At 45.2% G+C, this 21,571-nt stretch overlaps 1 protein-coding gene across 2 annotated transcripts; it reads left to right on the forward strand.

Moving 5' to 3' along the window:
- The first annotated feature begins 7,382 nt into the window (after positions 1-7,382).
- Positions 7,383-19,000, forward strand: LOC124136597. 2 transcript variants are annotated; one of them, XM_046502564.2, is made up of 7 exons: positions 7,383-8,195; positions 9,416-9,670; positions 10,036-10,419; positions 11,214-11,553; positions 14,607-14,728; positions 16,326-16,404; positions 17,103-19,000. In XM_046502564.2, the coding sequence occupies exons 1-7, from the start codon at positions 7,475-7,477 to the stop codon at positions 18,730-18,732; spliced, it is 3,531 nt and encodes a 1,176-aa protein (XP_046358520.2). In that variant the 5' UTR covers positions 7,383-7,474; the 3' UTR covers positions 18,733-19,000. The 2 variants fall into 2 exon arrangements, with proteins under 2 accessions (XP_046358520.2, XP_046358522.2); XM_046502566.2 differs by having other exon boundaries at positions 7,384-8,195; positions 16,329-16,404.
- Positions 19,001-21,571: the final 2,571 nt, after the last annotated feature.

Raw genomic sequence — 21,571 nt, forward strand, 5'->3', positions numbered from 1 at the left:
CTAGATTATAATACCCGGAAAGTGTAAATTCCATTATCACATAAACTTTGGCAATGAGGATAAGATAGTATCAGCTTCTGATAGAAAACACGTCTTGTGATAATCGCGCTCTGTTGGAAGCTGACCAGAAAGGTTCTTGTAACAATTTGTGACTATGGATGACACTTTGGTTCACAACTTCCAGCCTGAGTCCAAATGAGTACATATGGCATGAACGACGGAATATGCTTTAAGGTTGAACTTGCGTACATTAGATAAATAACATGCTAAACGTCAGTATTGTACACTTGTATTTAGGACATTGTTGAAGCAGCTGTGATACAAGCTATTTGTCTTGATATGTGTAATAGATCATAAATTACGTGTGCCGGAATGACACGAGCAGTTACGAATGAGTTACGTAAAATTGTTTCCCATTAGTGACCAACTCGTGCCATTCCGGGACAAGCCTTCGTAAAGCATTCGTGACCAATTCGTGTTATTCCGAGACAAGCCGTATATTTTTGCAGGTTACGGAAAGGGGCGAGTGGTGACGAATGTTCGTAAAGGTTACGGAAAGATGCGAGTTGTGAATGTGCGTTTACATGGATATTCTTCTTAGGTGCAATCTCAGCAACAGTATAATCGTATGACGTAACGGATATAGAAGTTCAAGCAAATGAGAGCATTGATGCTGTTTGGTGTGAAGGATATGAGCATCTGACTGGGTTGTGAAAAACTGGTATATGGCGTTATACGGGTAAACACGAGTATATGTTGTAACGAGCAATCATTGTTTTTAAATTGTGTTTATTGTACACGTGAGCAAACATTGTTTTCAAAATGTGTTTATTGTACACGTGAGCAAACATTGTTTTCAAAATGTGCTTATTGTACACGTAAACCTATATCACTTCGTGTAACATGAAGAAGTCAGTTTCTCGAAAAAATGCATAACATGCACTTTAGTTATTTTTGGTTGTTAAAAAAAGTCTTATTTCTCTAATGTATGTGCAAAGTTTTAAGGAACCTGTGCACTGAAACGTACAAATTAAGTACTAATGTTATGTTAATTAATCCTGTCGTGTTGAAATTTCCTACTTTGGTGTGGATTGATTTTACGGCGATTTATATGTAGTTGTTTATGTACCTATATTAAACCCGTTGGTACGGACATTACTTTGTTCAGTCTCGCGAGGGCACGGGTGTTCCAGTCGTCTGATTTGGTGTGCAGAGTTGCGTCCCTTAGGCACACCAGAAAACTCTAACTATGGCTTCGATCCAGGTTTGTCAACACCATACCAGTACTCATGGGTGTCACAAAATTGGTAAACGTCTGAGACCTGCATCACTTCGGGCTTTCCTCTCACATTAAGCTGACACGCCGTGATATAACAGGAATACGTTCAAAGCGGCGTTAAAACCGACTTACTTACTCAGTGGCCTCACGTGTGAGGGGAAGAATTACGCCTATAAAATGGAAAAAAATACTTTTGAGTATCTATTACTTGAAGAGAGACTTGTCAAATTTGAATCGTCATTCCAAAACCACGACCTTTACCTCCAAACTGACATTTTATGTTATATATCAATATTGATGATAAGCCTGACTGCATTAATTCCAACGTCTTGACCTTGACATACATTGGCACCAGATGGTGGAGTATTGTCTCCCTGTAAGAGCTGTGCACGCAATGAAGACATGATTGTTGGACTTATTGAAGTAAAAGTGAACACCCTCGCTCGTCCTGGTGTAAGTTTAGCTTCCTTCACTCTTTGCTTCTGTTATTCTTCTCTCTGTCTCTTCCTGTCTGTGTTGTCGCTGTAGCAGGACTGTCGACATCCCCAGCCGTCCATGTCACAGCCCTCATACCCCGGGTTGATGCTGCTTTTCTGAAACAAATAAACGATTACATGAACACCCTAGTTTGTGTTTTTTTCCTCCTACATGTTTTGTTTGTTGTACCCAGCACCCAGGAATATTCCAGCTATATGACTTCGGTCTGTAAATAATCGAGTCTGGACCAGACAATCCAGTGACTGACATGAGCATTGATCTACGCAATTGTGATACGATGAAATGCATAAACCAAGTCAGCGAGCCTGGCCACCCGATCCCGTCAGTCGACAAGCAGGGGTGGTCAGATAGCCTAGCGGGTAAAGCGTTCGCTTGTCACGCCGAAGACCCAGGCTCGATTCCCGGCAAGGGAACAATATGTGAAGCCCATTTCTGGTTCCTCCGTCGTGATATTGCTGGAATATTGCTAAAAGCGGCGTAAAACCATACTCACTCACTCACTTACGACAAGCAGTGTCGCCTTTTACGGCAAGCATGGGTTGCTGAAGACAAATTCTAACCCGGATCTTCCCGGGTCCTCCCACGTTAAGCTGACACGCCGTGATATAACAGGAATACCGTTCAAAGCGGCGTTATACCTAACTCACTCACTTTATGATGATGATGATGATACCTTTTATAAGAGCTATTCACGTTGGTATTTCGACACATTTATTACATCTATATTTCTACAGTAAACTGACAAATTATTATTAAATTATTATTAAATATTGGCACAGCTAGTATTTAAGTATTTACGCCAGATTGGCGATGTTTAGGCCAATTAAAATATATTCTTGTTTCTCAACATGGTTTAATAACCGATAAGGTAGGTAGGGGGATGCTATTTGTTTCATATTTTATTTCTTAAATTAGTTACAAATCTTTAAACGTAAACTTAATTCTAATGAAACATGTGACCTCTTAAAACACAACTTGATTTGAAAAAGTCATTTGATTGCTTTAAAATAAAAACAAGTATTTGGGGCGGGGGCAGTTGTAAGCTGTAAGTTGTAAGTCTGTAATTTCTGTGAGCATGGCCCATGACGATAGGGAGTACCCAGCCAAGTGAGTGACACCTCGTCAGTCCCCGCTGTATTCCGCGGAAACTTTTGCAGAAATGCCCACTCAGTGCAGAAATGTACCATTCTTGCAGAAAATCACATTTTGTGCAGAACAAGTGCAGCATTTTGCATTTTTATGGCCATATCGCCTAAAGTACAATTGATGCTAACTCAAGATAACATGTTTATTTTGTGAGTTGATAACATTTATGATCAACATTTCAGATTTATAGTCATTATTCAAGCAAGGATTGACCACAGAATTTTGATTGTTTGGCCTCGGAATACAGCGGGGACGGTCTCGTTCCTGCAATGTTATAGTGAGTGAGTGAATATTGTCGTGCGTCACAGTCAGAAATATTGTCTCCAGCTACCGTATTTCCTCTATTAGACGCCGGACCTCTAATAGACGCCGGCCTCTAATAGAAGCCGGGTCAATTGTTCAGTGCAAAAAATAGAAGCCGGGCCCCTAATAGACGCCGGGTCGATCAATTGATACAATTAATTATCCCTTTTTGGGACCTAAATTCGTGGTCATAGTGAAATGGGGGTATTAATAGAAGCCGGGCCTCTAATTGACGCCGGGTCAAAGGCTTGTCCGAAATAAATGGAAGCCCGGGCGTCTAATAGAGGAAATACGGTATATAACGACTCGTGAAAAACTCTGGACAACGACAACCGTGGTTGGTAGCATGTGCAACGTTCTACGACGGCACACAATTCTCGTTCAATATATTTAGAATGTAATGTTATCTGACATTAATTCTAACGCCAGCTACAATACAATATTCCAGCTTCACACAGAAGGCCTGTATGTGAATAATCAAGTCAGGGCCAGATGACTTGTGGTTGACAGAGCGAACAACAGGCGACGCCACAAATCCAGCAAAGTCACATATTGTGACTTCCAGAGACTCGTTGCACCAAGCTATCTTAGCGCTAAGTTGATCGTAACTCCCATACTTTAACATAGGTTTTTACGTCATTCGTCCTCACAGGCTGAAGATTACCGATTTCCAGGACACCACGGCTCCTGTGCCAGACGAGGATGATGTAATTCTTTGATGATGAGAATGTTGGAGCTTTTACGAGAGCTTCCGGTGGACCTATTTCGCACTCGGTAATGTCAATCTGATCGCCATAGCCTTTTAAATGCAGCCCGGACTTCAGAGAGTATTAAACACGAAATAGATAACACTGATTGAGTTCATGTGTACTTCATGAACCCTCTGGTTCATGCGGAATAAGTGTTCACCGATTAAGGTCAAGGTTACTGCAGAGCCCGAAATATGCACGACCATGTTTTCTTGTCAGATAGTCATAATCAGAGTTTGATGAATGGCAGGGGTTATTTGAAATTAATTTCTGTATTAAGGGTTCAGTAATTATGGAGAGTTTGAAGCTAGGGAAGGACTGAATATACATCAGCGGTAGATTTGAACAGGGTATGCAGTTACAAATGAGGTTATGTAAGTGTTCTGTTTACCAATGCAACAGTTGGTGGTTTATCATTTTAAACTTTCTTTATTCAAGTTGAGGATGCAGGACATGCTTGACTGCTACGATAACAGTCACGTGGCTACCACGAAACTCAGTGAGTGAGTAAAAATTGTTTCACGCCGCATTCAACACGTTCCCGCTATATCACACCTCGACCCGTAAATAAACCTTATGACAGAAAGCACGATCAACAACCAACGTCATCAGGACACGATGGCACGAACTGAGCAAAAGTCACCGGGTCTGACCACCCGATGCCCCTCAGTCAGTTCGTTCAAGAAAACAGAGTGAGTGAGTGAATATGGTTTTACCCCGCATTTAGCAAAATACCAGCAATATCACGTCGGGGGACACCAGAAATGGACTTCACACATTGTACCCATGTGGGGAATTGAACCCGGGTCTTCGGCATGACGAGCGAACGCTTTAACCACCAGGCTAACTCACCGCCCCCTCAAGAAAACAGAAGGTTATTTATATTTCCGAACATTTTCAACCCCAGAAGAAGATAAAGAACACCCGATTATTTTATACTACTATAGTTAATCAGTCGTGACATGTAATAGTATAACAAAATAATCGTATGTTCTTTAACTTCTTTCGAGTAGTATATGTGGATCAATGAAGAATGTTACTTGATGCAGGTGAAATAAATACCATAAATAATTGTCAGTTACTGCATTATCTGAAATAGTTCAAAGAACAATAATTGGAACATACTGATATAAAATAGTTAATTAAGAAAACAAAATCAATATATACGAATGTCTACCACAGCAAAACAAGAGCGAAACAGCTGGGGATTCTCACACATTGTATGAGATTTTACGACCGTTTGTCGCTGCTGTAAAAAAATAAATAAACCAGAAGCACAGTATGGATGGAATGGAACTCATTTTAACTGATGTATTTGTCGGTAAACAAGTGTATGGGCTATGGAACATGAAAAGGGCACGGCGGCTAAATGTGTGAGAATACTAATCTCATGCATCAGAGCGCGACATCTCACAGGCCAGTGCACCCAGCAACACGTGAACGTGTCAACACACCAGCCAGTGTACCCAGCAACACGTGAACGTGTCAGCTCACCAGCCAGTGTACCCAGCAACACGTGAACGTGTCAACTCACCAGGCAGTGTACCCAGCAACACGTGGACGTGTCAACTCACCAGGCAGTGTACCCAGCAACACGTGGACGTGTCAACACACCAGTCAGTGTCCCCAGCAACAAGTGAACGTGTCAGCTCACCAGCAAGAGTCCCCAGCAACACGTGAACGTGTCAGCTCAACAGGCAGTGTACCCACAAACACGTGAACGTGTCAACTCACCAGGCAGTGTACCCAGCAACACGTGAACGTGTCAGCTCACCAGCCAGTGTACCCACAAACACGTGAACGTGTCAACTCACCAGCTAGTGTACCCAGCAACACGTGAACGTGTCAGCTCACCAGCCAGTGTCCCCAGCAACACGTGAACGTGTAAGCTCACCAGGCAGTGTACCCACAAACACGTGAACGTGTCAACTCACCAGCCAGTGTCCCCAGCAACACGTGAACGTGTCAACTCACCAGCCAGTGAACCCAGCAACACGTGAACGTGTCAACTCACCAGCCAGTGTCCCCAGCAACACGTGAACGTGTCAGCTCACCAGCCAGTGTCCCCACAAACACGTGAACGTGTCAACTCACTAGCCAGTGTACCCAGCAACACGTGAACGTGTCAGCTCACCAGCCAGTGTCCCCAGCAACACGTGAACGTGTCAGCTCACCAGCCAGTGTCCCCAGCAACACGTGAACATGTAAGCTCACCAGGCAGTGTACCCACAAACACGTGAACGTGTCAGCTCACCAGCCAGTGTCCCCAGCAACACGTGAACGTGTCAACTCACCAGCCAGTGTACCCAGCAACACGTGAACGTGTCAACTCACCAGCCAGTGTCCCCAGCAACACGTGAACGTGTCAGCTCACCAGGCAGTGTACCCACAAACACGTGAACGTGTCAACTCACCAGCCAGTTTACCCAGCAACACGTGAACGTGTCAGCTCACCAGCCAGTGTCCCCAGCAACACGTGAACGTGTCAGCTCACCAGCCAGTGTCCCCAGCAACACGTGGACGTGTCAGCTCACCAGCCAGTGTATCCAGCAACACGTGAACGTGTCAGCTCACCAGCCAGTGTACCCAGCAACACGTGAACGTGTCAGCTCACCAGGCAGTGTACCCAGCAACACGTGTACGTGTCAGCTCACCAGCCAATGTACCAAGCAACACGTGAACGTGTCAAGCCACTGCTTGGCCTTTATCTCTCCATTTAGAGTATTCATGGAGGTCACGTGTTGTTTTGGACGTTATTTAGTTTAATTTGACATTCAAAGGCGCACTATATCTATAGATAGGATTTACGCACGCGTGTACGTGTATGCGTATTAAGACGCACGCGTGTCTGTAAATCATAAGTGAAGTGAGGTGAAATTGGGTTCAACGTCGCGACCAAGATTATTGCACTTATATAGCGACGTGCAAGCACGTGTGGCTGCTTGTACTAGTCCGGATTGATGCCGATATAAAGTGCTAGCTCACTGAGATACCATGCCGCAGTTTAACACGAATACCCCACTCAGACACAGTATACCGACTCCGAACCGACCAGTCCTTGTTTTAGTCCCTTAATGCCGAGCGCCACCTGCAGACAGGGTAACAACAAGTGCCGTCTTTTAACGTCTTTTGGTATGACGCGGCCGGGGATCGAACCCCGGAGCTTCCGTTCTCCGGGCAGACGCTCTACAGCAAGACCACGGAGCCGGTCCAGTAAATTATAACAGCTGTTCAAGGATAACACTAGCAGACATAATCAGCCGGACGCTAATCTGCCATTATTTTCTGCTGATAGTATACATTTGCTGCCTCTTGACGGCATCAATACGCACCGACCCCTTGTGTCGTCGAAATGATCAATGCCGTACTGTGACGTTTGGTTACTATGGCAGTGACGTCACGACAATTCGAATGACGTCACAGACAACGGCAGTTCATACCGACGGACGGTCATCTATAAATCATCGCCTATATCTGTCACTTTCTTGCTACATCTATTATGGGTAACGCAGTTAGTGCTGCCAAACGATCCGTTAAGTCCAATAAGACATTTACTGTCCCATGGCGAGGAAAGAGCGGGGATAAAATGGTACGCGCTACATCCAGCGGAAAGACACTGACGAGCGACCAGATCCTAAGGACTGATTTACAACTATCATCGGATGACTCGGAAACAAAGATGGATATTTCCGATGATTCACAGACAAGTGTAAATTTGGGTGCCAAGGATATCACTGAGATCGTTAACCTGGGGGACGCCCGAGGATCCAAGTTTTGTGATGAAATTATTGGACAGCAAATACTGAAAAAGCCAAATGAACAGGATGTACGTTATGTGTACCCCCCGGGGAAGAATCAACCGATAGCACCGGCACCGGCACCGGCACCGGCGGCACCAAAACCGGATGTCCGTTTTGTCTTCCTTCAGCCAGGACAAAAACTCTCGGACATTAACCTGGTTCCCATACACAGCAGTGAGCAAGCTGCCGCCCAAACAACTCAGCCTGGCCATGTCGTGTATCTCAACAAGATTCCAGTTATTGCAGCACACTCCCCGAGCTTCCCATCACAGGATGACAACAGGTCCCCTAGGATCCCCAACAACACACCAGTCAAAAGCAGTCCAACATCCGGGATCCTCCCCTCGCCCGTCACAGCTCGTCACAAGTCCCCGGATTCAGTATCCGTCCCATCGGACCGGGCCAAGGACGTGGTACCTGGTAGGTGAAGTCGTAAACCTGTGTCAGTGTGAGCGTCAAGATGCTATATGATCTGAAGAAAATAATCAAACATGGTAGCCAGGTAGTCAGTATACTGCAAATGTACATGGAGGCTGAACAAAATGAATCAATGAATAGACATTTCAGGAATGCTTATTTCAATATATGGATAAACGTTGAAATTAAATATCAAGGCATTTTATCAGTAGTCGTGGGTGGACCAAGATTCCAAGTTCTGGCAAGAATGCGGTATACCGGCTCCTTCCGCCATTTTGGTAAGCTCAAAATAAGGAGGAGAAAATGAGTCGGCTGGTATTTGTATTAGTTTGATATAATTAAACCTCGAAATTGAATATTAACCCCAATGTCATTAAAATCAGATCTAAGTTCTCGCTGCCGCTAAACAAAGGTCTGAGGACATCCCATTACGGGTCACGTCAGACCGACCTTACGCGAACGCTGACCGACCAATGGAATTACTGACAAGAAGTCGACATTAGCCAATCAGAAGGCAGCTTTCCCAGAACAGTTCTTTACGGCACTAATTTCAAACTGGCGACTACGCTTCGAAACATATTTTGACAAATTATCGCTTAAAAATTTGAAACCTGAACAAAAGAACATTCTCGAATGGCTAATATATGGTCTAGATTGTATAGATTCAGTCGTTAAGCCCGTAACTATCGTTCGGAATACCCCGTTTTAAGCGGTAGCGAGAACCAAGGTCTGATTTTAATGAGATTGATATTAACCCTTACATACAGGGAGCAGCTATAGAATACATGTATGTTCGCCACTAATGTTATTCAATGATCCAAGGGCTAAGGATAGAGTTTGGGGTCACCTAAACTAAGGCACGCGTAAATATGTATTTTGCGATACTTGATATCATTTTGGAGTTTTTATTGGGTGGCGAATAGAGTCTGTGTTAATAAAGTGACCTTTGTACTCCATCTGTCCAAACCTGCTATTGAGAAAAATATATTTTAGCCCTTACATACTATTGTAAAATAACATTTGTCATCTATCTTACATAGTGTTGTAAAATAACATTTGTCATCTATCTTACATAGTGTTGTAAAATAACATTTGTCATCTATCTTACATACTGTTGTAAAGTAACATTTGTCATCTATCTTACATACTGTTGTAAAATAACCTTTGTCATCTATCTTACATACTGTTGCAATCATAAGATAACCGTTTCTATGGTAACACAGGCACAGGGGATCGGTATCGTACGCCCGGCTCCAGCTTCCGTAACAAGAACGGCAACGTGAAGCGTCCAATGAACGCATTCATGGTGTGGGCGCGCACCTACCGGGCTAAGCTGGCATCACGTTTTAACACAGACACCAACTCCCAGATCAGCATGAAACTGGGCGACGTGTGGAACAGCCTCACTCGGGAGGAGAAGCAACCTTACTACGACCAGGCCGATTTGATAAAGAACCAGCACAAGAAGGAATTCCCGGGTTTGTATATCTTGTAAATAATAATAATAATAATAATAATAATAATAATAATAATAATAATAATGATGATGATGATGATGATGATGATGATGGCGCTAAATGTGTGCGTGAGTAAGTTTTAAAGCTGCTTTTAACAGCATTCCAGTTATATCACGGCGTGTCAGCTTGATGTGGGAGGAAAGCCCGAAATGATGCAGGTCTCAGACGTTTACCACTTTGGTAAAACCCACGAGCCTCGAATCATAATCGGGCCGAACCTGGATTTAAAGTGGCGTTAAACCAAATTCACTCACTTTTAGTTTAGTGTATGAACCCGGAGGGTGGTTATGCAGTACAGGACGTCTGGGTGTGATGACATGTTTCAGATTGGGTGTATCGCCCGTCCCCTTCCAAGAAACGACAGGAAGAAAGTGCCACCCACAACGTCCTTTGGGCCAGATTTGGCGGGGGGTCATCGGCAGCGACTCTGGCGCGCATTGCAACCGCCGCGGCCAACCACGCGCCACTGGAGAGTCTGCAGAAGGACGCGCCTAGAGGCCAGCCCCGGGTTGTTGGCAGACAGATTGGAGCGGAGGCACAGGGGACGCTCGGGAAGATGCAGGAGAACCAGCATCAGGGACGGCAAGACACCGTCAACCCACCCGACGCCGGCAGGACACTGGACAATCCCCGCACCCCGGACATCAACGCCCGGGAGGTCCTCAAGGCCAAGCTCTCTGGTCAGACAAGAACGAGCCACGGCAATAAATGTAAGTACCACAGGCGGGCCGATGTTAATGCAGCTGTACACATTTTCAAATGAGTGGGCGTTCCAATCAGCTTGGGGAGCGAAGCCCAGTGATGTCAGGCAGCGCGTTCGGCTGTGTCAGGTGTTGTGAGGATCGAGCAGTTCGAGTAAAAGATTTGCCCAAATAATGATACTTGGTTGTCAGTTCCATACCCGTGCTCATCAAAGATGTATTCATCTAAGACTGCCTCCGTGATGTAGTGGATAGAGCGAATGATCGGTGAGCGGAATGTCGGGGGTTCGATCCTCTGACGCGTCATACCAAAAGACGTTCAAAGATAGTACTTGTTGTTGCCCTGCTTGGCGCTAGGCACGATATCGCAGTGGGCTAGCACTATGAAACCGGCGTATGAAACCGGCGTAAGTCCGGACAAGCAGTCACCACACACACACACACACACACACACACACACACACACACACACACACACACACACAAACACACACACACACACACACAAACACACACACAAACACACACACACACAGACACTGCTACGACCCCCATCACTTCGAAATAATCACAATTATACAAAATAATAAAGGATTTAAATAGAGTCTAGCTGCCATCTAAGGTGCTCAACGGCAGCTTAAAACCAGTCTCATTCACTAACTCACTCACTACAACCAACCGAGAGATGATGGCGGCATTGGTCGGTCACTGAATCAGTTGTTTTAAGGCTTGGAATATTGCGAATATTGGAGTGCGGCGTTAAACCAAACCAAAAAGGCTGAGCTCTCAAGACTCTGTTGCAGCTCCGGAGAAGCCATCGCCACACAGTGCCTCGGGAACATCGCCGTCTCCCAAGAGGAACTCAACGAACCTTCCGCAGCACAAGTCCCCAGTGAAGATCGCCAAGAACAAGACGGCGAGAACCACTGTGAAGAAGAAGAAGACAAGTCGCGCCAACGCACCTCGAGAAGACGACAAACACTTGCTGGACCATCGACCAAAGTCGCCAGGAGCACCACCCACTTCCCCTCGGAGTACCGTCAGTTTGGACTCGCCTAAAAAGGCGGGCGAGAAGAAGACGTCTGTGACGGACCAGAAGCGAGTCAATTCACCAGCAGAGAGGACTGGAGGAGAAACATACAGGTACGTTTTGAAGGTCCTAATCATTTCACGAATGATACTATTCACATTTACGTCATGTACAAAGCCTGCTAATCGAAGCATGGAAGGACCATAAAAGCACTCGGCTAAATGCATGACTTGTATCGAGCAATGGACATGAGAGCAGACGGCAAGTATCAATAAACTTTTTAATGTGAAAGTTTACACGATATGCATCTTTTCCATTGGACGGGAGGTCGGTCACATGACTGCGAATTTGACGTTCATAAGGGTATGAACGACACAATTTGACCTTCACACGTTTTTTACGACCCATCCTAGTGAAAAAAACGAAAAAAATGTTTATTAAAACTATTGTAGTATCGACTCGATCCGTGTTTGGACTGACAATGGCAGTCTACAGTTATCTGTTAATTTACCTATCTATTTGACACATCTTTATAATCACCTTTTAATGATCGGTCAATTGATCAATGATGACTGACACATGTAACCGCCACAGGTTCATTAACAACTTCGGAAATGTCTCCCGTCACGTTCATCGTTTCGGTCATTTTGACGTCTTGTGAGTGAGTGAGTACGGTTTTACGCCGCTTTTAGCAATATTCCAGCAATATCAAGGCTGGGGACACTAGAAATGGGCTTCACACATTGTACCCATGACGGGAATCAAACCCGGGTCTTCGGCGTGACGAGCGAACGCTTTAACCACTAGGCTACCCGACCGCCCCTGACGTCTTGTACTTAATGTAAATGTATTACGACGCACCGTCACTGTTACTGACTTACCGAGCTAGTTCTTAACAGACGTTTCTCATCTAATGGTGATATTATTTGAATACTTTTGTTGTAAACTACATCAGATGTTCATGTGAAGCAAGTTGAGCATACACACGCTCATGTCACCACTCTGTTTGAGGAACTATTTTATTCCGCGATACAGCTTGTTGTATGGCTGTCAGTGTAAGCATGAAATCACACGTACCACTTTAAATACAATTGTGTATAGATCCAGCGCTCAATCCTACGAGGTAAAAAATAGTAAAAGCCCTGACGTTCATACAGTTTGGCCCTCACTCTATGAAGGTTCATTGTCCAATGAACTCACACAAAGTGAAAGTCATTTCTTAAATAACCTCAAAACGTTCATCTCTCCCTAACAGCAGGAGGATATGAACACACAATGCCATTTAGAAAGTGGTCAAATGTAACAAATGTTATATTTGGGATAACACTTTCTTAGTAAAGTACAGATTCTAGTACATTTTTGGGTTGAGTCCCGTTCGGGACTCGGACCCACACTGCCAGAGTGTGGCACCTAATCGCCAGCACTCAAAGTCAGCGATCTAACCCACTCAGCCACCGAGGCTTCCACAAAAAAGAAAATCCGACATCTGATAGTCTAGATCATGTACGTTGTGTACCCCTCTGACGAATATAAAGTGGCAGGGCTCCCAGGGCTTTAGTAAGTGGTCAAATGTAACAAATGTTATATTTGGGATAACACTTTCTTAGTGAAGTACAGATTCTTTGGGTTGGGTCCCCCCCAAAAGGACGAGAATCTGTACTTAACTAAGAAACGAGGATAGTCTCCCAGCATGAGGGCTACACCACCCGGGAACCTTCAGGGGCAGATGACCCATGTCCTCCTCACTGCCGCGGATCTGATACAGCTCTCTAATTATGCGGGGCACGGGTGGCCCAGTCGTCTAAGGCGCCGCGATTCGCTATGCAGAGTTGCGTCCCTTGGGCACGCCAGAAACATATGATTGTGGGTTCGAATCCCGGTTCGCCCCGATTATGTTTCTAGGTTTGTCAGCACCAAACCCGTGCTCGTGGGTTTCACCGAAGAGGTAAACGTCTGAGACCTGCATCAATTCGGGCTTTCCTCCCACATAAAGCTGACACGCCGTGATATAACTGGAATAATGTTAAAAGCGGCGTTAAACCCAACTCACTCACTCACTCTAACCACTCATTAAAATCAGATCTTAGTTCTCGCTACCGCTAAACAAAGATCTGAGGACATCCCATTACGGGTCACGTCAGACCGACCTTGCGCGGACTTTGACCGACCAATGGAATGACCAACCAGGAGGCAGCTTTCTCGTGCTTTACGGCACTAATTTCAAATTGGCGACTACGCTTTGAAACATTTTGACAAATTCTCGATGACAAATTTGAAACCTAAACAAAAAAACATTCTGGAATGGCTAATAAATGGTCTAGATTGTATCGACTCAGTCGTTAAACCCGTAACTATTGTTCGGAATACCCCGTGGTGAAGTTTTCAAGGTTGCATGATTAGAAATCACATTCCGACTGTCACTTCCATAATCTGGTAAGCGACGCTCTGATTTGTCGGATGAAAGGTCGTTCTGACATGACCCCCAATGGGATGTCCACAGATCTTTGTTTAGTGGTAGCGAGAACTAAGGTCTGATTTTCATGAGATTGGACCGCCGTCTTACAAAACCACAATTGTGGAATGACGTCAACAATCTTTCGCTCTGACGTCGTTCATATTGTGACATCATTTCTACCCCACGTCCCAATAAGATTCGAATGACGTCAACAATGCCGTCCGGATGACGTAAACAATAAACTCGTTTGCGTGAAGTGATATTTGCACAATAGTGCGCATACAGGTTGGACCGTCGCTTATATCATTTCAAAAGGAGAGTTATTTCCCTTTGTTACAAAAAGATCGCCCATTAATAAGATCTCGGTTATTTCTAACGCTATGGGTAATAAACACGAGATGAGAGAAACATGATATTTCACTTGACACATGGAATATCCTTTTTATTATATACCTTTTGTGCAGCTGTCTACCGGAATTTTTTTTTTTTTCATTACAAATGTAAACCATAAAAAACACCACCATTGTACGGACTGAGGCTGTTGTAATTTGGCTGTGCGAAGTCGCGTCCTTTGACTCTTACTTGTGGGTTTGACCAAAGTCTAAAACGTCTACGATTGGCTCCCACGATAAACTAAGTCTGGTAAAACTGAAACACCGTTTAAGTGCTTACCGCTGCCATTGCTGTCTCACTGTGTGTTCTGTTCTCCAGGCTCGGGGAAGAAGAACAGGGAGATGACTCGTGGCCATTTCCGTTCCCGCCATACCAGTACGGACCGTTCGACACCCTCTCCCCGAAAGACGTGCCTTCGGATGAGATACTTGGTATGAGGGGTGAGTACGCATGCCGTCACGGATTATTGTCCGTTCCAATATGTACACCAAAGTTAATATTCATACTCAGAAATATCACTTATGACGGAACGGGGGGCATAGGTGGCAGGGTCCCTTATGCAAGCTAAAAACTGGCTCAGCCAGAAAACTATGTTATTGTATATGCTTTTTTTTTAAAAAGCCGCACTCAGCAATATTCCAGCTATATGACGCGGTCTTTAAATAATCGAGTCTGGACCAGATAATCCAGTGATTGACATCATGAGCATCGATCTACGCAATTCGGATACGATGACATGCATCAACCAAGTCAGCGAGCCTGACCACCCGATCCCGTTAGTCGCCTCTTACAACAAGCATAGTCGCCTTTTACGGCAAGCATGGGTTGCTGAAGACCTATTCTAACCCAGATCGTCACGGGTCCAGAAATCTATGATTGTGTGGTTCAAATCCTGGTTCGCCCCGATTATGTTTCTAGGTTTGTCAGCACCCTACATACGAGCACCGTGCTCGTGGGTTTCACCGAAGTGGTAAACGTCCGAGACCTGCATCACCTCGAGCTTTCCTCCCACATTAAGCTGACACGCCGTGATATAACTGGAATACTGTTAGACCACTCTCCGACCCAGAGTTCCATTCGACCGGCAGCCAGCCAGCATAGTACCTCTGCCACAGGCCAGCGCCATGTGACGATTCGTCACATCTTTCACAGTCCATTCAAGATATTGAATATGCTTTTCATCCGTTTCATGTTTGACAAGTCTACACATTTTCATAAACAAATGTCAAAGAATGGTTACGGTTCATTAAGGAAGTAGCCTAATACGTGAAAATCTATTTGTTTTTGCGTAGTTATCCCTTGTTTACATTGGTTGTATGGCTCCACGTGCTGTCATCGAAGCCCAACGGAGAGCTAGCGATACGGTCACTTTGATGTATAAATATTATATTGTCATGAGATTCACTGTCGCGGTGGTAGTAGCATATCTATATAATTATGCAAAACAATATGTTAAGCGCCCCCAAATACTTGCATTAGTCCGTTCTATACTGATTTCTGAAAAAGCGCGTTTGTTTACAAACAAGAGAAAAGTCCGGTCACGTGATATGCAAATTAGCCTGTGGTGTTATGCTGAGTCACCACTGCGCCGGAGTGTGCTGTTAGACCTAACTCACTCATTATGCTGGAACTACTTTCAGGCTCTCAATGACACAGAGACTTCCGAGACTTCCGAACGTTTTTCTTTCTTGTCAAAAAACGTGTTTATCTAATCTCGTGACCTGAAAATGATGGGTTTAACATGTTATTTGACAAGAAGAAACACATATCCTCTATATATTTATTTTATTGTGAATACGTAGACCAAAGTAATGCTACTATCAAGACGATCGTAACTTCCATACTTTAACACAAACTTACGGCAGTCCTAATGCTAAGATCGTTTTGTAGAGCTTGCAGGTTGAATCACCGCTATGAATACATTCTCTAACGGTTGTATTTTGAATCACGTGTAAACGCAGAGAGGCAGTATTGTTTTGGAATGATGTGGTGATGAGCAGTTGAATCGATGAATAATTTAACTGTGTTCACCCCCAGCAGGTCGGGCCCGTGAGTCGGATGAAGATTCGTCTCGTCCTGAGAGAGTGACGTCAGACCTGTACCTGGACGTTCACAGGTACGGGACAAAGCCCCAGGGGCTACTCACGAGATATTGATGATGAATGAAATTGTAGTAATAATAAGTTATGTTTATCTAACTCGGTAACCTGAGAAATGTATATTTTCATTCATGTCGGCAACTCGTGAAATAGCAGACGATGTCCAGCTAATCTATGCAGTGACGGGAAGTAAATAATAACCCACCAACTACAGGCATACCGTATTATCTCTCCCGAGTGAAGTCCCGAGTTTCCGTAACTGATAACAGCGAGTATGTAGGTCTATACCTATAGTCATTTTTGCGAGAATGTAACACACTTTGAGGGTTTTCCTCTTTCAAACGAAGACACCTGGGTCCACTTGCACAAAGCGATCTTAGCGCTCAGATGATCTTTACTCCAATACATTAACATAGGCTTTCGATAGTCTTAGCGCTAAGATCGCTTTGTGCATTTTGGCCCAGTTCAGTCAATCATATGGCATCACACAAAATGTCTGTGACATCATGAACAATGGATGGCGTCATATTCTTTATGACGTGACGTTGCTGACGGCCGTTTCACAAACAGGAAACAATTGAACATGGCAACAACTAGGCATTTTGCATGAAGGAAAATTCATGAGTCTCAGTGAAATAATGAAAATAGTTTCACCTATAACCGTTCCCCTTTGGGTAACATGAAGCCGTATATCTTTTATATCTTCCTCCTTCAGGTGGAGGTCTTTTCTGACGTCATCCGGGTCCAACTCCAAGCTGACGGACGAGGATGTCTATGATATCTTCAATCCCTCCCACTGTGATCATGGACCCGATTGCCGTGTGTGCACCAGTGACGTTGACCTTGCTCCTAAATCGCTTCGCGACACCCTGCGAGTGGGTAAAGATGGTGTTTTCGGTAATCCCAACGTGTGTCTCGAGGTGGATTTCAAGGTCGGGCCCGATTATCATAAACCGGAAGAAGATGTGTCTGCCGTGGACCGGATATCCGGCGCCGTGTGCGAAGCACTGAAAGCCCTGAACGAACCTGATCATGTAGGCAACGAGTCCCCTGGGTGTGGAGCGGAAACGTCAATTGTGATGACGCCAACCACTAGCAGCTCTCCGACCATGATCGACAGGGAAACACCATCAGATTCCAAGGTGGCGTCTGACTCGGAAACCTCTGACGTCACAGAGAATGGACATAATGGCATCAGCTATGTTGACATCGGTCTTTCGACAGATCTCACCACGCATGTGATGTTCAAACCAACGTCAGAATCTTCGAGGGATGACGGAGAGACCCCGGGACGTACGGATCACCTGGACAAGCGTCACAATAGGAGTGCGTGCATTGCTTGCTGCCTCGTGGAAAACGCGCAGGAACAATTGAAACGTGGTGGACGGATGAAAGATGCTTCTCCCACGGACGATCCCGATTTAGCATCAGAGATGCCTCGCAGTGTCAGAAGCTTAAGAAGCGCCCCCGGTCCCCGGCAACGTCAGGTATACAAGATGGACGACAGTAATACACGGATGGCTAGACTGGCCCCTGACGTCACTCAACTCATTCCTGTGAGGTCCAGCGATAGTGAGAGTCAAATGCGAAGTGACCTCTACCACAGGAAAATACAGCTTCATTCTGATATCTCCAAGTATAAGATATTTGACACCAACAAGAATGCGAGTGAACAGGTCGGCTCGAGGAGGTTAAAGTCAGCTCAGCTAGCACGGGGTGAACAGACGCTTAAACTCCGGGCATGTGATGGCGAGGGTGTCAGGGGAAGGGGGAGCCTAAGTTTGGGGAATATGAGTGCAGACTGCAGCCTGGATGTGGAACTGGATAGCGTAGAGGGAACTGTGATGAGGCTGGGGGAGCGGGAAGGCGGCAGGAAAGCAACACGAAACAGGGGGGCTGCTTTTCCATGTGATGATGACAGAAAGCCGCGAGGGAAGAAGACAAGTAAATCCAAGAGTCTCGAGTCCGGGGCAGCCGTTGGTGAGGCCGACATGTGTCGGGGGGACTCGATTTCCAGATCGACACAGCCAACGTCTCCGACTAAGCCGAACATGGAGATCCTGAAGACCTTGATAGTCACTGAGAAAGACGGCCTTGGGTGTGCTGCGACGGAGGACATAGACAAGTCGGAATGTACGGCTGCGGATACTGAGAGACCGGGATGCCCCAAGACTGATGCTTCTCCCGGGCTGAATGAGAGGACGAAGTGGAACAGGCGACAGTCTTTCCGGAACCGGAGTCAGATGACCTCGAGGATCTACGCATCCCGCCAGACGCTGTCACTGTTGCATAGAGGCAGGATGATCAACAACCTCGCCAGGCCTACCAGGTCCAAGCCGAGGTGAACCTGCAGACACTGTTACATGGAGACTTTCTGTTTCCTGGGGTGGCACAGTCTTGGGTGACACTTCCTTCTGGGTTGGCACTTCTTTTTGGGGTGGCGCCTCCTCACAGCCTTCCTGTCACATAACTGATTCATCCGCATCCTTGGTGATAGAAGTCATTATGCCACGGCGACTGTGAATATGGAACGGTGATCTATTTGCTGAAAAAGACTGAAACATACATGTGTTTATGAATTATGAAGTGTAATAAATTCAGATCAGTGTGGTTTTCATGTGTTCATACATGCCAAGATGTTGTCGTGATCGTTGACAATTCATTGTATTGGAACGTTCAAGTCCCACGTCGAGTGCTTTGACTACGAATTACGCACTATCTCTCCAGAGTGATTAAATGTTAGAAATCTAAAGGAGGTGTCCAGTGACCAGTGACTATAGATACAACCAAGCCTCATAGCGGTCACGACCCGTCAAGATCCGGGGTAGAATAGGTCTTGAGCAACCCATGCTTGCCGTAAAAGGCGACTATGCTTGTCGTAAGAGGCGACTAACGGGATCGGGTGGTCAGGCGCGCTGACTTGGTTGATGCATGTCATCGTATCCCAATTGCTTGGATCGATGCTCATGATGTCAATCACTGGACTGTGTGGTCCAGACTCGATTATTTACATACCGCCGTTATATAGCTGGAATATTGCTGAGTGCGGCGTTAAAAACAAACAAACAATAATTCCGCCAGCATTTGTCCCCGAGGGATGCAGGAAGATAGTTTAGTGATGACACACCAGGCCAACTCAGCATACGGATGCCAAGTAACACATTAATACATATGGAAGTATATTTGTAACATGGGATAATAGAAATATTAGGCGTCATACAATCACTCCGAGTTGACGAATGAAAACCGGTGGTCGAAACCTTGAGCAACGATCCACGTCATTGGGGTACGATGATAGAAGACAGGGCACCGTTCTATAAACGATCTTAGCGTTACGACTGTCGTAAGCCAGTGTTAAAGTATGGGAGTTACGATCACCTTAGCGCTAAGATCGCTTTGTGGAACGGGGCCCAGGTCACCCACTGTTTCGTATCTATATTCCAATCCAAAATCAATTGTGCGAAAGATAGTTGTAACATACTATGCTCTGGTTATATTTACCAGAGTTCGCTAGCTACACTTCTAACTAAGTTTTGGGAGTCTGTTACTTCCCTTTGACGAAGGAATGCTCGAGTTCATCATTACAAGTGTGAAGGCTGTGAAATCTATGGGACCGTCATCCGGGCCCTGTTCCACAAAGCGATCGCAGCGCTACGACTGTCGTTTGTCTTTGTTAAAGTATGGGAACTAAGATCGTCTGAACGCTACGAAGCAATATCCAATATATAAGTCACTGGAATTCAAGGAATGTTTCGTGCCAGCAACATTTAAGAGATGTTTGCAATATCCCATTGGTGAGGTTCATTTACTCTCAAGAGATTACCACTCAAGAATATTGCAGCTTTACCTGGGCTGCTTCTAAATAATCAAGTCAGGTCAGACAAACTAGAGGTTGACAGCAAGAGCAACAACAATCCGCATAATCAGGCTATCACAAGCAGGTACGCATTGCAACCATGGGTCTCCATTGGTTGGTCGACACGGGCCAAGCAGCTGCATCCCCGACAAGATAGACAGCATGGTGCCGTTGTACGAAGTGATCTTAGCGCCAAGGTCATCGTAACACCCATACCATAACACAGACTAATGACAGTCGTAGCCCTTAGATTGTTTTGTACAAGCGGGTGGGTGGGTGGACGAGTGAGTGTTTATTTGTTTGTTGTTTAACGCCGCACTCAGCAATATTCCAGCTATATGACGGGACCTGACCAGTGATGGACAACATGAGCATTGATCCACGCAATCAATGTCCGTTTTATCATGGCGTGTCAGCTTAATGTGTGAGGAAAGCTCTGAATGACGCAGGCTTACGTGGTTATGGCTTTGGGGAAACTGACGAATAGTTAAAATCAATGATCAGAGCGGGTCTGGGATTCAAACCAACAATAGTATGGCTAAGGGACGCAACTCTACACATCAATAACACGGATGCCGTTGGTTTGCTATAAAACTTTATTATATTCATCTAAACAAAGGCAACATAACATAGCACTGTTTGAAAACGCGCAGCACCCACTCACACTGGAAAATGTCAGTCAACATTAGATGTTCAACTCCATGAAACAACTTTGCCTCAACCAAGTCACTTGTAGTCGTCTGTGGGGTGTCACCTCATTGTAGATTGTACAAGATACCTATGTATAACCAATTTGGTCGACCATCTGGTTGTGGGCCAACCTAATTAGAACTCAAATCTTATGAAGATCACAAAATGCACAAATTACAACTTAAGAAATTGGCTGTGCGAGCTGGGCCTTAAGTCACGGTTACCTTGTAGACAGACTACGTTCAACGTCTGGTGCTATGGATTTGTACCTCATGGGTATTTCATGGATGAAATTGAAACTTAAATCGAAATTTTCTGGGCGCCGTTCCCCAAAGTGATCTTAGCGCAAAGACGATCGTTACTCCATAACTTTAACAGACTTACGACCGTAGCGCCAAGATCGCTTTGTGGAACGGCGCCATGGATGTTATTTTGTGGTGTCCCTCAAGGATCAGTACTTGGACCAGTGCTGTCTACTCTATACACCAAACCACATGGTGCTACAGAACAAGAACAATCTTCAACGCCATCTTCATGCTGATGGCTCCCAGCTAATGAAGGTTTTCAAGCGATGTCCCTCAGCAGCAACAGAAGCAGTTGCGCAAACAGCTGGTCGCTATGGCCATATATTAAGCATG

This window comes from Haliotis rufescens, unplaced genomic scaffold (assembly GCF_023055435.1).
Source record: "Haliotis rufescens isolate VD_foot unplaced genomic scaffold, xgHalRufe1.0.p SCAF_12, whole genome shotgun sequence".
NCBI lineage: Eukaryota > Metazoa > Mollusca > Gastropoda > Lepetellida > Haliotidae > Haliotis > Haliotis rufescens.